Source organism: Galeopterus variegatus, unplaced genomic scaffold (genome assembly GCF_000696425.1).
Source record: "Galeopterus variegatus unplaced genomic scaffold, G_variegatus-3.0.2 Scaffold310, whole genome shotgun sequence".
NCBI lineage: Eukaryota > Metazoa > Chordata > Mammalia > Dermoptera > Cynocephalidae > Galeopterus > Galeopterus variegatus.
This window is the reverse complement of record NW_007726421.1, coordinates 429,449-451,056: the sequence shown is the minus strand read 5'-3', so window position 1 is coordinate 451,056 and position 21,608 is coordinate 429,449. Positions and strand designations below refer to the sequence as shown.

Genomic DNA, 21,608 nt, shown 5'->3' with positions numbered 1-21,608 from the left:
CTTGGCCTGGGATGAGCACAGGCATCGGTATTTTTTAAACACTCCTAATGTGATTTCAAATCACCTAGAGCTGAGAGCTGCTGGTGTGGATGATGGTGTAGGAAATCTGGCATGTAAAAGCCAGTGGATTCGTACCTGCACACGCCTCTCCTGGCCTGCCCAAGGGACCAGGGGGACCAGGTGGTCCAACAGCCCCTGTTTCTCCATAGTGGCCAGGAGGCCCTGGGTCCCCTGGAGGACCTGCCAAAAATAGACACATGTGAATAAACAAATGTATACATACATTTAAAAATACAGACACAATTACTTTTTGGGAAGCTCAATAAAGTATAATTAGGAGATTCTTTTGCAGTTTCTTGCCACATTTAAAAAGGAATATCTTAGGGGCCGACCCATGGCTCACTCGGGAGAGTGCGGTGCTGATAACACGAAGGTCCTGGGTTCAGATCCCATATAGGGATGGCCGGTTGCTCACTGGCTGAGCATGGTGCTGACAACACCAAGTTAAGGGTTAAGATCCCCTTACCAGTCATCTTTTTTTTTTTTCCTTTTTGTCTTTTTTCGTGTCTGGCAACGGATCGCAACCCTCAGTGTCGCGCCCGTACCAGACCGGGACCGGCAACGGGATCGCAAACCTCGGTGCTGCGCCCGCACCTCGCTCAGCCAGTGAGCGGGAACCGGTCTGTATGTGGGATCCAAACCCTGGATTGCAACCCTCAGTGTCGCGCCCGTACCAGACCGGGACCGGCAACGGGATCGCAAACCTCGGTGCTGCGCCCGCACCTCGCTCAGCCAGTGAGCGGGAACCGGTCTGTATGTGGGATCCAAACCCTCGGCGGGAGTGCCACCATGCTCCCAAGCGGCGCACTGTAGCAGTGCGCCACCGGGCTGGCCCCTTTTTTGTCTTTTTTTACTGACCGGTAACGGGATCGCAACCCGTGGTGTTGCGCCCACACCACGCTCAGCCAGTGAGCGGGAACCGGTCTCCACATGGGATCCGAACCCTCGGCGGGAGCGCTGCCGCACTCCCAAGCGGCGCACTCTCCAGTGCACCACCGGGCCGGCCCTACCGGTCATCTTTTAAAAAAAAAAAAAAAAAAAGGAATATCTTAGATGTAAACCCTTTTGCCTGATCTGAGAGTGCAGAGCTCTTTGTCATTGATTTAGGCTGTTCTTTTCTTGGCAGTATCATCTTGGTAGGTGTTAGTCAAATGGTTTCACAGATTTTTTAGAGATAAACAAAAACTACTTTCTGAAAGGTGACATCATAAAAATCCCAGCATACAGTTTAAGGACTGAAATACAATTTGTTGTCTTATGCTGATAGAGATGAGCCAAGACCACATCTCACCTGCACATGTATAATTAAATACTCGTGCTAAAGTTCGTGTACTCAGCCTGCCTAGTGTGCAAGCTATGAAAATGCCGAGCCAAGCTCTTCTGTCTGGGCCACTCAAATCCCATTTCTGCACAATTTATGGAGGATCTGAATGAAACACAAACCTTTGATCGGAAGAGACGGAGTTACCAAAACACCTGGTGGTCCTGGGTGTCCGCGGTCTCCAGGATCCCCCTGAAATCATTCATTTATTCACTTCTCTTAGAAATATTAATATTTTACTCATGTTGCCTCACATTAAACAAATAGAAGGACCATATGTGCATTCATATAAGAGGTAAAGATTATAGGCTGACAAGAGAAATGAATGATTTGTGGAGTTCTAAGAAGCATAAAGACATATCCAATCTCTTACCTACAAGTAGAAATAAATGGCCAGTTGACAAAGCTCTCACAAGAGAAAAATAACAATTGAACCCCAACAAAATTATTCCATTCCTGTAAATTAGTTATCTTTAAAGTCATTACGTTTTTTAGGTAGACTATGTTTCTTAGATACTATGAGGGTCTAACTTGACTCTCTAGGACATAGTTTGTTGATCCAGCAAGATCTGAATCTACATTTTATTTTAGCAGCAAATATTGCACCCCTTGATTGTGTCCCCTTAAGCCAGCATGGCTTGTCCTGAGCAAGTGCTGAATGTGAGCTCACAAATGTTACAAAGAGAAGAAAAAATTTAGTGGCGGTGAAGCAGACAGCTCTCCAATACCCCCGCCCCCCACCTGCCCTGTTTTTAATCTCAACACGATGTGATCCCATGGAATTTTTAAAGCTTTCATTATTATTCACCTTCAAAAGGATTGTTTCTCTGGGTATAAAAATCACAGCTAGATAGGAAAAATAAGTCCTAGTGGCCTACAGTAGTGGTAGCATCTATAATTATAACTAATTACATTATTATAGATTATAACTAAAAATAATTTATTATATGTTCTCAATTGACTAGAAGAGTTCAAATGCTCTCATCAGAGAAATGATAAATTTTTGCAATGATAAATATGCTAATTACCCTAATTTGATCATCACACAGAGTATACATGTATTTATAACTCTGTACCCCATAAATATGTACCACCAATATGTCTATCAAAAAATAACTAAATAATTTTTTCTCAAATGTAAAATATAATCATGCTTAATCTGATAATATGATAATCATACATAATAATGCAAAGCATTTATTAAAATAATATATACAAAATTTAAACAAAAAAGAATAAAAAATTAATTCTGTCTCTTTCAATAGTTACATTTTGGAATGGTTCTTTGAAATACTCTTGAAAATAAATTAGATAACAAGAGATACAAAATTTTATAAGGAATACTCAAATGGCTCATTTTTTTTTACCTTTGGGCCATGAAATCCAGTCATCCCAGGATTTCCAACCATTCCTGGTTCTCCCTACAAACAAGCACAAACATGCCCTTTTTAAAAAAATGTGATTGGGTAACAAATGATCTCATTATCATTCAATCTGAACAACACATGCCATGATCACCAAGATTCTGTGTGAAGTTTTAACCTGCTCTTGGGTTGCAATGAGGATTTTTATGCTTCTGTTTTTGCACCCACAGCTAAATCCCGCATTCTATGAAATGCATGCGTCTGCCTTTCCAATTACTGTATGTGCATACAATGGTACAACTTCTGAATGATGCTGAATTGCATTTACTAATAAAAATGTATTTATCAATTCTATAATAGTGTACATTTACCTTTAATCCTGGAAAACCTGGAGATCCATAAGAACCAGGGTCACCCTAATAAATTCAAAAAAATCAATACAAGCAGAATTAAATCAAACTGCATGAACCAGCTCGATGCATTATTTTTCACCTTATCAGATTGTTCCAAGGATACGAGTATTTAGTCTTGTTTGCAAAGGTAGCTGCATAAAAGGAAATAAATATAAAATATATTTCATTTTTAAATAACATTTGCTACTTTAATAGATCCTTAGTCTTATTTTAAAAATTCATGTCATTACCAGTGTTTTAAGAATGTATTTTTGTTGCTGTGCTTCCAATTTTAATTTATTTAACTTAGTGCTTGCACTGGGCCTAATGTCTTTGAAATCACTTCAGTATAATTTATCTGGAAATTAATAGTTGCTCTGTGCATCACCAGCAATAAAAATGACCATGGAAGCCAGTATCGCTCCACTCAATACCTACCCTAGAGCCAAGTAAACTCAACACCTGTGCCAGCTGGGATCTGGCCTCCATGGTGACTCTAGAAATGGGCATCCCATTAGTGATATGTGTGGTGACATCTGGGGTCTGACATTGTGTTTTTTTTCCAGCTACCACCCCTAAATCAGCACCTTGTTTTATCAAACAGGCTTAAATTAACCATTCTAAGCCACTATCACACGGACAGTGAGCCAGACAAGGGATGTCATAATCCTGTTACTTCCCCCAATTCTTCTGTCTTCTGCTTGCCTGTTTTATCTAAAAGACGTCACTGGAAGGGATTCTCTGGGACATTTAGCTATGACACAATTCTTGCTGTCAAAAATAATATTTTTCTTATGTGAGATATTCTCTTTCGAGCTCACAGGAGTACTGATCTAGTCATATAAAAGTATGAAAAAGAAATGCCTCCAAATTCACTGAAGTTAACGACCAGTGATCCTTACCCGAGCACCTGGGAATCCGGGAACACCTTTCTCTCCTTTTGCCCCAATCCCAGGTTCTCCCTTAAAGAGATGACAGCATTTAGAGGGGTTCAAGTGACAACATTCAGCAATATGGAAAGCAAAAACAAAATGAGGAACAAAAATTATTGTTGGCAGCTAAAAGAAAACAACTACTTTAGAATATAAGCCCTTTAGGATTCTGATAAAATAGTGAGAAATTCTAGTAATACATATTAACATTTAAAGCAGTGATAAAGGCCATGCAAAATAAATTTTTAAATTAAGAGAGCACATCACACAAATAAAGAAAAAAAAAGTTACTTAAATAAACTACCTTGGGTCCGGGCGGTCCTGGAGGTCCAATCACTCCAGGAATTCCTTTGATACCCTAAAAATCACAATGAATATAATCTGGCTTATTTTTATTGTTTTTTATCTCCTTCAGACATCACCTCTTTTGACAACCTGTTTTGCTAGTTTTTTAAATAAGGAATTACTCTTCACCTATCACTAATTAGCAACTAAGATCTAAGAACACTCATAAAGCTGACGCTACTCAGGTGCAGCAGGGCACAGTGGTGGGCCACCTTGGAACCAGGGCAGCAATGCATTTGGTAACGTAGCCACTGAGAGAAGTGGCACATTTTGAGCAAGGTAGAGAAATTCAGCCTAGTAATTGAAAAGCAACAACAGAACCCCCACGTGGCGTGGTAATATCAGCGCTGGAGGCTGACGGAGGAAGTCATATTTGCCAAGAATCTATTACATGCCCACCTCTATGCATCTGTTACCTTTTCAGTGATCAAAACATCAAACCCATCTGTAACATCTAAAGGACAACTGGGCTTCCAGTCATCTTTTCAGCCCATGTATCAAAACATTAATGAGGTACTGTATTATGAAGGACATGTCATAATACAGCAGCTTGAGCTAGGTCTGCCACTCAGCAGCTGGGTAACCTTGAGAACACTGGTAACCCTCTAAGCCTCAGTTTTCAACTCTGTACAATGAGGCTAATCATAATGCCAACCTGTTGAGATTCACATGGTGATGCATGTACTGTGCTCAGCACTTGGCTGCCAGACACGTGTTCAGAAAATGTTTTCTGTTACCACTCTACCAAGGTGACATATGGATTAGGGAATTACCTTTTCTCCTTTATAGAAATGAACATCAGGTGGCTCTACCAAGAGGATGGGTCCAGGAGGACCCTGCTGGCCAACCTCGCCCTTTAAAAAAAATCAAAACAATAGGAATTTCATATTAATTGATGTTTTGAAGACTTTCACCTATGTATTGTGGTATAATCCTTATGATACCGTGTGTGTGCCAGTGGATTTAAAATATAAATTATAGCAAATACATCACGTATTTTTAAATGACATTTATTGTTTTCTTATTAAAATGTAATACATATTTATCATTAAAAATAAATTTTAAAAGCAAAAAAAAAAATGATCTATAATCTTACCATCCAGAGCTGACCTCTATTAAAACTTTGGTAAAGTTCTTTGTGTGGGGTGTGTGTGTGTGTGTCTGTGTGTGTGTATACATGCGTGTACATATGTGTATGTATGTACATATATACCCACTGTAGTGGATTGAATTATGTTCCCCCAAAACTCATTGAAGCTTGAATTGTGTCCCCCAAGTTTTGTGTGTTAGAAACTTCGCCCCCACTGTGACTGTTACAATGGTGGGAAATCCTATTATGGTAATTGAAAGGTAGGTAGAGCCTTGAAGAGGTGATTGGATTGTAGGACCATGCAGTAGTGAATGGGTTAAAAATGGTGGTCAGGGGCATGGTTCTGAGGGCTTTAAAAGAAGAGGAGAATCTGGTTTTTTTGCTTTCTAGGCTTCCACCATCTTGCAATGTGAGACCCCTGGGTCACTGTCACCAGCACCAGATGGACTTTGGACTTCCCAGCCTCAGAAACTCTAAGCGATAAATTTCATTTTCTTTATAAATCACCTAATTCCATGTACTTCGTTACAAGCAACAAAAACGGACTAATACACCCATGTATGTGCACACATATATGTGAATAAATGATTGGTTAAGCATAATTGAAAATATATATAATCAGAATAATACCACATAATGCATATATAAACATAATTTAAAATAATTTATATTTCATTAAAATTTTAAACAATTTCATATTTTTCTTTTATAGCAATATTTTATGAGCATTTTCCTGTTACACTAACCAGTCTCCCAAAATCCTGATTTTTAATGCCTATACGGTGATATATTACAAGGATGTACTGTGATTTAACAAGCCATTTCACTCTGGTTAGATTCTGGGTATCTATAATTTATTGAGATTTAGGTTGTTTCTAATGGATTTTCAATAATATTTTTAAACTTTCCATATAAACTAATTAGCCAAAAGTTTTTATTTATGTCATTATACATGTTCTCCTGGAGAAAAAAATTCCTTGAATTGATTTTGTCGCAATACAAACACAAATTCTTAGCCTTAATTAGGAGGTAATGATTTTGTACTTTTTCTGAATATTACTATTATTGTATTGAATATTATGTATTATTGAATTATCTTTCCTCTTTGTCATAGTTAAAAGCAGGCTGCAGAGAGGATCACCTGTTTGCAAACCAGGCTCTTACTGGCTGTATCCCTTTGGGCAAGTTCTTTAAAATCTCTCTAGTTTCCTTAACTCCGCTAAACCTCACTTTTCTTCTCTGCGAAGTGGAGATTATGATACTGCCTACCTCAAAGCATTATTCTATCAGATAGAGAATACACATAAAATGCTTCCTACATTGAGTGGAACAAAGCAAATTCTCAAGAATACAATTATTTAAAACATTAATGTGTTTGATGGGTGGGATTTGGGGAAGAAGACTACTCTTTCAAGTTTAAATGAAAAAATAAAACCAATAATCCCATCTTTACTGAAACTTGGGAAACTTCAGAAGAGCCAGGAGGTTGGGACCATTGTCATTTTTTGTTTTTTTCCCTAGCTGTAATCCAGTGCCCGACACAGTGCAGGTGTCATAGCTGCTCTAAAGTTATCTGTTGCTTGAATCAATGATGGAACAAGGCATAGACAACACATGAGCAAGTGTGTGACATGGATTGGTAGCAATAGGCACGCTTGTTCTTGTAGCTGGGACGAGCCCATACGGAACCCAGAAAGGCTGACAAACAGGGAGTTTCATCAGAATATCAGTCATTTCACTATTTTTGTACATGGTAAAAGTACCATATATTCAGTGTAGTCAAAATTACAAAGAAGGAAAAGTATGACAAATAAAAATTGAAAGGTCCATAATCAGATCATCTAGGAATAATTAGTAATAACCGTTCAGGGCAGTGTTCCTTAAAATGGGGTAGGCAAACAAAATTTTAAAATTATGTTTTAATTCACCTGACAATCTGAAAGAATTAAAATTTACTGTAAAATCTTCTAAGCATGGTGTAGTGGATTGAATTATGTCCCCCCACAAACTCACTGAAGCTTGAATTGTGTCTACCAAGTTTTTTTTTTTTGTCTTTTTTCCATGTCCGGCAACAGATCGCAACCCTCAGTGTTGCCCCCGTACCGGACCGGGGACCGGCAACGGGATCGCAAGCCTCGGTGTTGCTCCTGCGCCTCGCTCAGCCAGTGAGCGGGAGCCGGTCTGTATGTGGGATCCGAACCCTTGGACGGGAGCGCTGCCGCGCTTCCCAAGTGGCGCACTATCCGGTGCACCACCGGGCCGGCCCCTATGTGGGATCCGAACCCTTGGACGGGAGCGCTGCCGCGCTTCCCAAGTGGCGCACTATCCAGTGCGCCACCGGGCCGGCCCCACATTTTGGATCTTTTGAATGGCCATGTCATAGGCAAATACTTCCACGTTATTCCATGGCCTGAGTCTGCAAATATATCTGATTGCCTTGGCATTGAAGGTCACTGAGCTCAATACTTGTGGGACTCTGCAATGTTCCTCAAACGGGGGTGCGTGGACTTCTGGAGCTTTGGCAAACATATTCTCAGGGGTCTGTGACTCCCCAAGCTTGAAAAACATTGTTTCAGTGTATTTTCATTCAGTCATTTCTGTAAGTCAGTGATTCTCAGGGTGGGGAGGGGAGATTGAACAACTCTTCCTCCCAGGGACATTTGGCCATGACTTGACACATTTTTGACGGTCACAACTTGGGGGGAAGGGATGCTACTGAAATCTAGTGGGTAGACGCCCAGAACGCTGCTAAACATCCTATAATGCACAGGCCAGCCCTTCGCAACAATGAAATATCAGAAATGTTGAGATTGAGAAATTCCTCTAAGTGTATTTTTTAACATCTTTTTATTGTTGTTGCTTTTGCAAAGTTGAGTTTATACTTTTGAAACTGGTCATTTCAGGGCCGGCCCGGTGGCGCACTGGAGAGTGCACCGCTTGGGAGCGCGGCGGCGCTCCTGCCGAGGGTTCGGATCCCATGTGGAGACCGGTTCCCGCTCACTGGCTGAGCGCGGTGCGGGCGCAACACCGAGGGTTGCGATCCTGTTGCCGGTCCCCGGTACGGGCGCGACATCGAGGGTTGCAATCCCGTTACCGGTCAGTAAAAAAGACAAAAAGGAAGAAAAAAAAAGAAAGAAACTGGTCGTTTCTGCTCAACGTTGTATCATAGGCATTTCTCCATATCATGTATTCTTCATATATATTTTTGCCTATCGTGTTGTGTTGACTGACCCATAACCTACTCAATCATGCTGGAGCTACATAAGAGCAGGGATCCGGCCTGCCTTGCTAAATCCCCATCCCCAGTGTCAGTCCTAGCCTGGCACAGAGTAGATGCTCACTACCTATTTGCCAAGGGTTGTTGAAAGAGCCTCACCTACTATAGGACGTTCAGATTGTTTCCAGGTTAGCTGCCATCTTAAATCACTTTCTAAATCTTATCTTTACTACGTTTCATGCCTCAGCAGAAAGGACCGTAGGTAGGTGGAGGCGGGGAAGAGCAGTGAAGAGGGATGTTGGGGGAGAGGAGGGGCACTGAGGCATGAAAGATTGCATGTTGCTAAATACATGTTGCTAAGGGTCCCAGCTGCTTACATGTTCATTTGTATTTCTATTCATATTTATGTGTGGAGTTTCGAATTCCAATGAAATTTGTGAAATTAAGCCAAACAAATCAGTAATTCAACAAAATTGTTACTCTACATAAAATATGTTATCAAACATGTTCAATCTCTTTTTGCTATGTGACATGTGTTGCATAAATTAACTATGAATTTCATATGAAATTTTGTCAAAACTGTTATTTTATAGTCAAGAGTCATGGTGCTACAATAATTCAGCAAGGAAAAGTTCTCAGCCATAAAATTGGGCAGTGACTAGCTAATGAACACAAGTTAAGAAATAATCAGCACAGCCTCCAGCACTGGGCAGCACACACATTTTAACATCTGCTCCTTTGTGCAAAAGGGATTCTTACCGGGTCTCCCATCTGCCCCTTTACTCCCACGCCAGGTTTACCCTGGAAAAGAAAGGAAATAAATCTAATTGCTTTTGAATTTTAAGAAAGAGATGAAAAGCAATGAAGACTTCTGGTTACATGATTCACTGAAGTTTATTTAACATTTTGGTAAGTCTGATAAGAGGGAAGACACAATTCTGACAAATATCAGTGGTCAGTTACCTCACTGTGCATGGGTTCTATTTACGTGTCTTACTCATGACTGCCTACCTTCAAACCTGGACTCCCAGGACGGCCCGGAGGTCCCTAAATCAATGGCAAGAAAAAGCACACACACAATCAATTATCGGTCATAGAAATCTGAACGTGTCTTCATTGGCTGCTTCCAGCTCACTTAGGAAACGTGCATGATGGCTTTCCATCACGGATGAGCTGTTATGACATATGAACACAATGCCAATGGCTTACCCCAAGGTGGATTCCCACTGATAATGGTGGGTTTTCACTGATTCTTCAGTCTCTCAAAGACCCCACCTGTGCCCAACCCAAGGTGGCAACTTTGCTTTTTTATTTTATTTTGACATTGACTCTGGGTTCTTGGGGGGCAGCACCAACAGTGCTGTACTTACCCCTAACCCTGACTCCCCGGGATATCCCATGGGGCCTGCTGGTCCTCTTGCACCCCAAGGACCCTAAACATGAGAAAAATCAGTGCACTCGTTACCCAAAATCATAATCATCTTTCACAGCAAGAGCTGCATTGTAATCTTAGGTAGATTAAAAACCTCCAAAGAAATCACAGCCCCAACACCTGTGCCAGCTGGAGCACCTTCAACAGCACCCTCTTCCCAAAGCTAGAGGGCAGCAGTGCTCTGGTAGGTGTGACCAATTCCTACCTTTAGGATCACAGTAAGACCCAGAGACCCATCTGCCTATTTACAAATAAATCGCACAGTAGCAGAAGTAGAGAATAAATAAAACTCATTACTAGCTGCTCCTAAATTCCAAATATGTTACAAATTTGATATACATCAGGATGCTTTAGAAATATTAATATGAATTAACACTAACTAATATTGAAAAATTAATGTATTTGTACTTTTGGGCCGGCCCCGTGGCGCGCTCGGGAGTGTGCGGCACTGGGAACGCGGCGACGCTCCCGCTGCGGGTTCGGATCCTATATGGAACTGGCTGTTGCGCTCACTGGCTGAGCGTGGTGCGGGCAACCCCACACCAAGGGTTGTGATCCCCTTACCGGTCACAAAAAAGACAAAAAAAAAAAATGTATTTGTACTTTTAGTATATATTTAAAACATGCCCTACAAGATCAATGTGAATAGAGATGTCCCCAACTCAGGATGGAGACAATTCAGCCATAAACAATTTTCTGCAACGTGTAAGTTGGGGCATCACTACACAAAAATCAGCAGGGAAAGGCAACCCTGGGAGTGTGGACAGAGGCCCTCTGCGCTCCCACCGACTCTGCCCGTGTCAAATGATTTGCGAGTATGTCATGAAACTGCTCTCTTTAGGAGGATGAACTGGTATTTAACAGTAATATCAAGGTGACACATTTATTTATATGTAGACCTGAGCTTCAGTAGTGGTAAGGAAACCAGCCTGGGAAAGGAATGCTGTCAATAGCTGGAAGTCACAATGTAAAATTATAGGTTAACCACTGGAAGGCAAAATTGCTTTCAATTTTAATCTTGTAAACACTGAGACACTGGAAAGACTAATATAATAATTGAATTACAAATTTCAGGGAGGTAAAAATGGGACAAAATATGAACTGTAATACACAATTACTGATTTGGCAGGCAACATGCTAAAGAGAGACAATGTGAAATGATCCCACTTGACATGTCACGTATGGAGTTGCTTGGTAGATTTACCTTCCTAAACATTAAATGTCTGCCTATACCCCAGCAATGCTAAAAGAGCATTAAAAGATTGAAGAGGAAGACAGGAGGAAGTGACCGGAGATGCAAGGATGGCTTCATGGGCGTGTGACCTTTACAGCCACACAGAGCCCCCTGCTCAAGTTAATGTTCTGCTCTTGCCTTCTTGAAATTCTTAGTAATTTTAAACATGAGTCCAATGTTTTCATTTTGCACTGGGTGTGCTCCTCAAATTACATAGCTGGCCCTGCTGGGATTAAAATCTAGTGTGGTTTGTGGGCTTTTTGAGGAGAAAATAGAAGCACATGGCCTGCTCAGAAGACTTACTGGTATGCCAGGTGGTCCTGGGTCCCCTCTGTCTCCCTGCAATAATAATGATATATAGCTTTATAAGGGCAATACAATTTTCCGAAAATACAGATTATATAAAAATAGAAATAGACACAGACATTATTTGGACTGGTCTAACGGTGCAGTTTGTTCCATTTTTCAGTGCTGTGACGACAATGAAGGGCTCTATGGGGTGATTTTCTTTCTCCATTCTTAGGCCCTTCTACTCAGCCAAGACCAGACAAGGATTGCTGGAGTCACAATGACATGGAATCAAGATAAGACTTTATCTTTCCAATGGCCCCACTTCTTCACAGTTAACTGTCTCTGTTCTGATTGTCACACCTGCCTTGCTTTATAAACACCTGGCTCCTTTGAGCACTCTAGAGTGTACGCAAAGGGAATTCATGTGGAAATTCTATGACACCTGCTTCTGTCCACATCTACTGCCTTGTGACTCTGTGTTAAGACTCAACCTACTTGAAAGGATCAAAGGATGTATATTTTCTGGGATATTGGCTCTTGTTAAAATGTAAAATATATATGATAACATTTTAACCATTTTTAGGTGTACAATTAGTCTGTGGCATTCAGTATGTTCACATTGTTACTCAGCCATGATCACCATCCACTTCCAGAACTTCTTCATTCTCTACCACAAAACCCCTGTGCACACTAAACACTAACCCCATTTCCACTTCCCTCCAGTCCCTGGCAAAGACCATCCTACTTTCTGTCCCTATGAGTGGAATCATACAATGTCTATCCTTTTGTGACTGGCTTATTTCACTTATTTCACAGCATAATGATTTCATGTTTAATCCATGTTGTTACGTGTGTCAGAATTTTCTTCTTTTTTAAGGCTGAGTAATATTCCATCCTATGGATATACCACATTTTGTTTATCCATTCATCTGTCAATAAGCACTTAGGTTGCTTCCACCTTTTGGCTATTGTGAATAATGCTGCTTTGAACATGGATATATGAATATCTGTTCAACTTCTGGCTAATAACACAAGTACTTACCGGAATACCTTTAAAGGTGCCTAAAATGAACACTGAATTTCCTTTTTCTCCATTTTCTCCAGGAAGGCCCTAAAAATAAAGTATTCATTTAAGAGGAAAAATGTACATTACTATTTCAGTATTTTCTTTTCTTTATGAAATATTACTGACCAACAAATTACCATTATAGTCATGTTTCACTAGCAGATTTCTTTATTATTATTATCATTATTATCATCCTAAGGTTCTCATGTATATTTACTCAATATTCAGTTACAATCTGTTAAGGAATCTACTAAAATGTAGTTATGTGTTAATTATTCAGCAGGAAAATTGCATTTTCCCTCACAATATAATGTACATGAATTATTCTTAAAAATAATCAATTTTGCAATTGTTAGTTAATTTATGCCTTATAAATAGTAAGCAAAACTATTAATTTTATTCATTTCAGTACTTGTATTCAAAATAGAACCTATATATCATTTGTAAGATTAACTTTTAAAAACATAGCATGTTATTTTTGGAAGGTTTTTGTATGTTGCTGCTAGTTTGCTTAGGGTATTTTTAAAAAGTGGATGAAATACTCAATGTATTCTCCCCACCCCAAGGTTTTCCTACTTAATATCTTAATAGCCTACTTAATATCTCAGTATATCTTAATTTGGTTACCACACAAAAATTCTGCCATCTTTATGTATCAAGCTCCTACAAAGGACATACAAATTCCAAGGTTAATTTCTCTTAGAGGAGTACAGGACTTTGCTTCCAACAAGAGATAGTTAGTGATTCTATGTTAAGTTACAGCAACACTTTACTTGAGAAATCGGACTTGCCTATACAGGCAGTCCTGGCTTTGCAGTTTCAATATGCATAAATTTCAGTTCCATAGTTAAGTTAAACAATGCCAGTCCTCCAAAAACTTGGTTCAAATTTTAGTTATCATTGTATATTAACTGAGTGATTGAATAAAGGACAAACTTCACTGCTAGCTCCTCAGTTCATAAATCACTTCACAAATAACATGTGAATCTTGATCACTGTCTGATCACAGCACTTTTATCAAAGTCTTCCTGTGATTGGTCACTGCACATCTGTAATTCAGAGCACACACACACACTCACACACATACACACACAGCAAAGTGTGTAGATGTGTTGCCTCATCAAGTCCCAGCAATAAATGCAAATGACATTTTACAAAAATGAATAATGGAAAGAGGGAACATCATGGCCAAAAAAGGTGAAAGTGAAGCAAAGAAATAAAAAAAATTGTAATGTTGGAAATGAACTTCAAATACAACATAAAAGGTGTTTTAGAAGCAACCGCCGACCATGGAACGTTGACACCGCAATCATTTGAGATCTCTGTGTACGCAGCCAGAGGAACTCAGTGAAGATGAATTTATCAACATAAAACAAGAAAGAGGCTGTGACAAAAAGGATGAAGATGTCCTGGAGGAAATGACACAGGCAAAAACCTTCACATTAAAAGAACTCTTGGAGATATTTCACAACACCCAAAGAGATCCAAACTTAGAAAGGAGTGTGACACTTTACTAAGGCATAGAAAATATGCTCATTTACTATCATAAGTTATATCACAAGAAGGCAAGCACTGTTGAAACTACTCTTGATAAGTTTTACAAAGAAATAAAACACTTTGATTCTCAGTATTTCAAATTACAGTGTACTAAATAAATTCTGTCTTGTTTTGTTTTTTCATTTCCCTATACACAAGGGTACTTCAAAAAGTTCCTGGAAAAAATAGATTTAAAAGATTTGTATTATCTTTCCATGAACTTTTTGAAGACCCCTCTAATTTGTAACTGACAGTAAAAGAGTTTTTCATGTTTTAACAAGACGTTTTAAAGGTCACAGAGCAGTAGTACTTTTTCTCATTGGTTGATGGGGTTGCTTAGCGTGCGTTGGGCTTGTGTGGTCATTCTCATGTTCTCACATTACTGCAAATGGGTCAAGGGGAAGAAAGGTGCTTTGCAAAGAGACCGGTATAAAAAACTTTAGTATTGTGGTCAGTACTACATGCTCTGCAAAATCTAAAATTGAGAACCCCTGCTCTCAAATGTTCATGAATCAGTAGAATGAGATTTGGCCTAATTTAAAGAGCTTAAGTCATGTGCATTCACCAGACTGCACTTCAGTCTTCAAATGGCTGAGTTTGAGGGCAAAGCCTGGTTGAGAAGCTTAACAGTTAAAGACGGTATTGTTCTTACTTGGTTCAAGAAAGATGTGAGTAGGAAAATTCTTTCTGAGTTCTGTGTTCAGATCAGTTCCTCTAGGTTCTGCAGCAAAAGGAACACTCATGAGCAAAAAGCAGGATGACTACAGTGATGAGAAAAACTTTTAGAAAGAAATCGTGGGAAATTAAATTGAACTGGGGAAGGGGAAGGGCTGAAAAACAGTCATAGACAATCAATTTTGAAAGGCCAAATTATCTCCCATCTTTATTTAAGTGAGAAAAAGAAAGAGAGAAAGGGAATATGAGGGGTAAAGAGAAAGGGAACATGAGGGGGTAGCTCTCGCTGAAGTTAGGTTTAAATTAAAGTCCAAAAATCTGAAGAAAAAAAAGAAGCCAAGAGTAGTGAAGTTTTCAAGGCTAGATATTGTCAACTGTTTCTAGACATCCATTCCAAGCCCTTTCTAATTTATCTTCTTGCATCACAGGGACCAGAAAGAGAAAAACTACATTTCCCAGAACTCTGTGTAGCTGGGTGTGAATTAAGTTTCACTCAGAAGATGTGGAAGGATGTGAGAAAGAGATCCTCCTTCTGGTCCGCTGTTGCTGCCAAGCAGGAAAGTGAAAACTTGAGTGTTTGCTAAGTGTGAGTGTTCCAGCTGGATCTCAGCTAAGTGTGAGCCCTTGAAATCAGTAGTCCCATAGCAGCCCCTGAGTTCTACTTCTCCAACCATTACAATAAGTGCCAAGCTCCCTGTATTAAATTCCTTTCTGTTTGAAATACCTACCAGGGCTTAACAACATAAGTTTTGCTAACTGTCCTCTCTGCTGCCTTCTCCCTACGATCCATTCTCTGTACAGCAGCTAGAGACACCTTAATGAAACATCAATCGGATCATGTTGCTTCCTTCCTTAAACCATCCAGTGCCTTTGCATGGAATGGAAAAGGAAATCTAGTCTCCTTCCATAGTCGACAAGGCCCCACATGCTGCCCCCATCTCTGTCCTCATCCTCCAGTCACCCCATTTGTTCACCATGCTCCAGGCACACTTGTATTAACTTTTTCTTGCACACACCAAGCCAGTTCCCACCATAGGAACTTTTCTCTTAAAATCCCTATTAGGACCAGCTATGGGTGTCTTACAGGGAGGCCTCCTGGGCCAGGGATGCCTCTTTCTCCTGGAAACCCTGGATCACCTCTTGAACCATTGTAGCCATCTATGCCAGGTCTGCCTCTGGATCCGGGAGGCCCTGGGTGCCCCTATAGAAAACAAAATTATAAGTGAAGGATTTTTGCAAGAACGCGATAACACAAAGGTCACACAATACAGACACCCAAATTCTGGCAATTAGACTCACATATTTATTTGTTTAATTTTGTAAAACTTCCTTCTCCACCAAAAGTGCAATGTAGCATGGTAAAAATAAAAATAAACTTTCAAACTGTATCCAAATTTCAATTAACTTTGTTTGAAGTATTCTGAGAAATTTGGAAGAAAACCTTTGAAATTCATAGAAAGAATCAAAGAATTATAAAAATCCCCCAAACATCTCTTCCTTCTTCCATTTGATTTTCATATTAGAAATGAGAGTCTTAAGCCCACTTCCAGAGTTAGAACTCACCAGCAAATAAAAACTTTTATTATGAGTATACATGTATTTCCAGAACATTGTACTTGACATGATGAATATATCTAGCTCATATTTTGTAATTTTTTCTCTAACCTGTTTGAAAACCTTGCTCTTCAAGTAAGCTGTTTTCATTTTGGAGTTATCATACAAAATTGAAACACAAGCACCCTTCCTTGCATTAAGATGAAAAAACTTTTAAAAGTTTCCATTATATATGTGTGTGTGTGTGTGTGTGTGTGTGTGTGTGTGTGTGTGTGTGTGTGTATAAACACGTGGTTTTAAGGATTTTGATGAGTGCTTCTCCCTTCTTTGGAAGAGTGGAAAAAATTAAGGAATACTTACAGGTATGCCATCCAAACCTGGAAATCCAGGAACACCAGTTGGACCCTAAAATCCCAGAAAATAAAACAAATACATAAAAATTACTAACTAATTAGGCTAGCCAATTAGCTCAGTTGGTTAGAGCACAGCCTAATAACACCAGGGTCAAGGGTCTGGATCCCTGTATTGGCCAGCTGCCAAAATATAGATAGATAGATAGAAAACTAAGTTATTAGATTAACAAGCTGATTTACTTGAAAACATAATTAATGACATATTTAAAAACACTTAGTAGTCACTGTTACCTATTTTTAGATTGATGAGTTTAAATGCCAACATTTAAGAATCAACCTTTTGTACTTTTTTTTGTACTAAGGAAGGCAACTTGGCAGTACCAATTCAAAGAAAATATTCAACACGTTGTGAGCCAGAAATTCAACTTCTCACAATCTATCCTATAGTAACAAACTCTTAAATGTGCACACAAGCAATTTACAGGATAATTTTTGCATATCAGAAACACCCAAAGTTGGGGTAGAATCTCAAATTCTCATCAACAGGAAATAAACTATTGTTTTATCCATATTATTGCTTTGTATGCAACATTTTTAAAGGGATAAGCTCGATCTACATAAACGGATATGAACTGACCTCTAATACATACTGTTGGGTGAAAAAAAGAAAGGCTCAGCATGATACATGTAATATAATGTTATTTAGATTTTTTAAAAATCACAAAACAGTGTGGCTTCTCCATGTGTACACACATGTACTTAAGTGCATAGAAAAGGTCTAGAAGGTCATGCTCCTATGGAAAGGGGCTAGGAACGAGGACTGATTATTGAAGAGGAGTTTAGACTTAATTTATCATAAGGTACGAGTATGTATGACTTGTGAATATCTAAAAAACAGCATAGCAGTGCTGGTGAATGGTTAATATGAATCTTTCACTTAAGAAGCAGCTCACCTTATCTCCTTTGTCCCCTGCTGCTCCAGGAGGGCCACTGTCACCTTTCATTCCTTTCTCTCCTGGAATCCCAATGGATCCTGGTGGTCCCAGGGGCCCAATTGGACCTTGTGGCCCTGGTGGTCCTGGTTGGCCCTGAGAAGGAAAATTACATAACAGGAGAATGGGGTGACTCTGAAACAGTGCCTTCTAACAGAAATATATAATCACTTGGGCCTACAGAAAATTAGATTTGAGCAAAAATCTAATAATAGATACACAAATGATGGATTTAACACAAAAATAAAAAACAGAGGCATTGCATTTTTTCAATCTGAATTTAAGCTGTATGATAAATTGAATTACTTCGTGTGCACATGTGTGTGTGTTTGTATATATGTGTGTGGTATGTGTGTGTATGTATGTGGAAACACATATAAACTAATTATAGTTATTTTACTCTTACCATTCTGTCAATGGCATTTATAAATCTTGAGCTGTTTAGTTAAGCAAGGAACTGTAAAAATCAGAATCTTACTACCATTATTTTAGTAACCACAAGTTAAGAGTGTAGGGGAAAAACTGCCAGATCTTGTATTTACTTCAAATAGCTAATCATTAGTCTGCCCTTGTAGGAGAAAACATTTCTTTTTAAGCTGCTTTTACCTAATTTCTTAGTCATAATTAGTCATAATAATGTCACATTATTTTTGTGCAATCCAAACGTCCATAGATGAGAAGGTCATTTCTTGCTTTAGGTGAAGAAGCTTCACGAGCTCACTTCTCCTCTGAACCCAAAGTGTATCCTAACTCTTGACCTTGGTGTTCTAACACCATGCTCTAACCAACTGAGCTAACGGGCCAGCTCCTGAAAGGGCGACATTTTTGGCACAAAGATGAGGAACTCTCTGCTCCCCTTTCCTCCTGTTCTCTGTTGCATTTGGACAGACTGACGGCTGAAATGATGCTCAGCCTGTTACAAGCAGCTGCCAACCTTCCAGCTCGTTCCACTCTGGAGCCAGGAGGTTTGGGGTCTGAGGAGCACTCTGCCCTGGCCCCCCGTGACATTGCTCTCTTCTCTGTGCCGGGCTCCTTGTCTCTCCCCACAGTCCCTACACACGGGATTCCCTCCAGGACTGTAATTTTAAATAGATGGATTCTAATGCCCCATGTGCAGGTCTCAGCTCAGATTTCTCTAACTTGCAGCTGCCTCCTCAACATCTCCTTCGATTCAGTGGTACCTCCAGCTTAAAAGAAAGAAAGGAAGAAAAAGAATGGATGGAAGGAAGGAAGGAGAGAGAGAATCTAAAATGAAGTCTTGATTCCCCCCCACATCTGGCCCTCCATCTGCCTTCCCCATCTACCCAGTTCATTGAGCTGGAATCCTGGAAGTCATCCTTGATATTCTTTCCATCAGACCTAAATGTAATCCACGATCAACTCTTGCTGATTCTACTTCCAGAACAGATCTGAGGCCCCCCGCCCGTCTCCATATCACTCCCCTGGTGCAAGCCAGCCTCAGCGGGAAGATCGCTTCCCAGTGCTCTTGCGCTTCCTCTTACCCTGCTTGGAGCCTCTCTGCACAGAACAGCCAGAGGGACATCAACACAGCAATCAGACCATGGCACAGCCTTGCCCTTGAAACCTTTCTGTGTCTTCCTACTAGCCTTAAAGTGCATGCCCCTGTCTGCCAGGCCCCACAGGTCCCCTCGTGTCCACGTGCTACCCACTCCCCACATCCCCACTTCCCAGCACTCGGGGCCTCCTTCTCAGGGCCCTGGCACAGGCTTTCCCTCTGGGCTGCTCTTCCCCTCGATCTTCCCAGGACATGGATCTCAGCTCAGGTGCCACCTCCTCAGAGGCCTTCCTTGACCCTGCATGGAGTAGGCCCTCCAGTCCACCCCACACCAATAGTCTCCATCATGTCACCCAGTCCGCTTCCTTCCTAGCATCCTAGCATTTCATAGCTTCAAATTATGCATTTGCTCATTAGCTTGTTGTTTGCCTCTCCAAGTAGATAAAAGCACTATGAGGGCAGGGATGTTTGCTCGACAGTCAATTCTATCAACCACCATCGCCTTTGGGAAAGATGGCTGGCAGTGACAGTGTCCCCAGGCTTGGGGTCCAGGCCCGACCACCCACACACCTTGGACGTTCTCTACCCGGACCCCGTAGGGTTAGGAAAGTGATTCCTGAACTTTGAAAAAAGCAATTCTATTGAATATAATCCTCATGGTTTATATACATTTATATATGTATACCATATAAACATACTTTTTACAAAATAACCAATGTACGGGAACAATGAGACTATTTGAATGAACTCAAAAATCTAGAATCCAGGTCACTAAATGACACTCCTAGCCCTCAGGTTCAATCTGTGCCTATAATATGAAGTATATAGAGAGTATCTTTGATTCATATGGGGTCTTTTTTTAGTAATTTGCTTTGCAGTTTTAGGGTAACATCCTTACATTAGATAAAGGGAAGCTTTACAACTAGAAATTGTTAAAGAGACTTTTACCAGCACGAGGTGATCTGGCTGCACAACACCACGCACTGTGGTCTCTACTGAGTGTGCTGGTATCATCCAGTGCATGTCAGAGCACATGCTGTAAGTTTGAAAGCACTCTGGTGTTCATTTAAAGCCAGGATGCTCACCTGCAAATTTTTGTGCTGCTTAAAATGTTTCCAAAGATTTAAGAGAAATTCTTTTTTATCCCCTTGCCTCACAAAACAACATGGATAACCTCATTCAATGAGCAAGCAAATCTTGATGGGCAGACAGGAAGGCCTGATGAATTTCAGAGATATCTGCCCACATCAGATTTCTTAAACCTCCAGGGCAATCACAGGGTTGCCCCCGGGTGAGCAGGGCTCTGGGAGGAGTCTCATCTACATAAAAATTCGATCTACCCAAAATCAGCATGTCACTGCCATTCCAGTGACCCAATCTCATGCGATCCCACAAAGGAAACAACGCATTGGCAAGTAGGAGTGTTCGGCTAACCCGCCACCCTCCTGAAGCCAGGGCAAGGCCCATCAGTGTGAAGACGAGAGCTCCTCACGTGGTCAACTGCACATTGGGTAGAGGGTCAGAGAGCACCCGATGGGAAGAAATGGTTACCGAGCCCCATCTGGCTGTGGTCCATCCTTGAGGTGCCACCTCAGTGTGGCTGGCCGAGGCCAGGCCCAGACACAAGGAGGGAGATGGGGTGGGGGCCCAGGGCAGGAGCCCCATAACAATAATGCAAGAATATTCACTACAGTGTTCTTTATAATGGCAGGAAAAGCTGGAAATCCTATGCAAATCTGCCAACCTGAGACTGAGTGGATGAACGATGGTAGCTCTGTGCAATGGAGCATCACATGGCCTGAGTCTGGGTGCCCACCAGCAACTGATAGGACAGGCAGTCAGTGCAGGTGGCTCATCTGTGAAGTGAAAGTACAGTAAGGAACAGAGGATGACACGGGAAGGAAAGTCACTGCCAGGAGCACCTGGGGCTGAACCCTGAGGGAAACTCTGAGAGTCAGTGTAGAACACCCTCTCAGAGTTACACTGTCTGGGGCAAGGGGGCTGGTGATTTACCTCATTGGCTGAGGACCACTACTGGTGGGCAGCACGTGCCTGCTGCCAAGTGGGCTTCAGAGGCTTTGAGAAAAGACCTCAGACAAAGAGATGCAGACACTGGCAGCTGAAGTACCCCAGAGCATGAGAACTGAGGACAATGTGTAAGGCCCCAACACCATCTGCAAGCAGTCACTGAAAGGAGCAAAGTAGACCTGTCCGGGCTGACTTAGAACATCCTCACGG

At 40.8% G+C, this 21,608-nt stretch overlaps 1 protein-coding gene across 1 annotated transcript in view; it reads right to left on the bottom strand.

The window, feature by feature from the left end:
• The window catches only part of COL4A4 (collagen, type IV, alpha 4), a 118,407-nt gene that overhangs the window by 74,954 nt on the left and 21,845 nt on the right, over positions 1 to 21,608 (bottom strand). The window contains exons 4-18 of the mRNA XM_008567337.1: positions 17,816 to 17,950; positions 16,870 to 16,914; positions 16,040 to 16,156; positions 12,721 to 12,789; positions 11,691 to 11,726; positions 10,092 to 10,154; positions 9,733 to 9,768; positions 9,481 to 9,522; positions 5,188 to 5,268; positions 4,374 to 4,427; positions 4,040 to 4,099; positions 3,117 to 3,161; positions 2,749 to 2,802; positions 1,504 to 1,573; positions 136 to 240 (exon numbers count right to left, since the gene is read on the bottom strand). Of these exons, the coding sequence (XP_008565559.1) occupies positions 136 to 240; positions 1,504 to 1,573; positions 2,749 to 2,802; positions 3,117 to 3,161; positions 4,040 to 4,099; positions 4,374 to 4,427; positions 5,188 to 5,268; positions 9,481 to 9,522; positions 9,733 to 9,768; positions 10,092 to 10,154; positions 11,691 to 11,726; positions 12,721 to 12,789; positions 16,040 to 16,156; positions 16,870 to 16,914; positions 17,816 to 17,950 (1,012 nt within the window). The remainder of the gene's footprint in view (positions 1 to 135; positions 241 to 1,503; positions 1,574 to 2,748; positions 2,803 to 3,116; positions 3,162 to 4,039; positions 4,100 to 4,373; positions 4,428 to 5,187; positions 5,269 to 9,480; positions 9,523 to 9,732; positions 9,769 to 10,091; positions 10,155 to 11,690; positions 11,727 to 12,720; positions 12,790 to 16,039; positions 16,157 to 16,869; positions 16,915 to 17,815; positions 17,951 to 21,608) is intronic.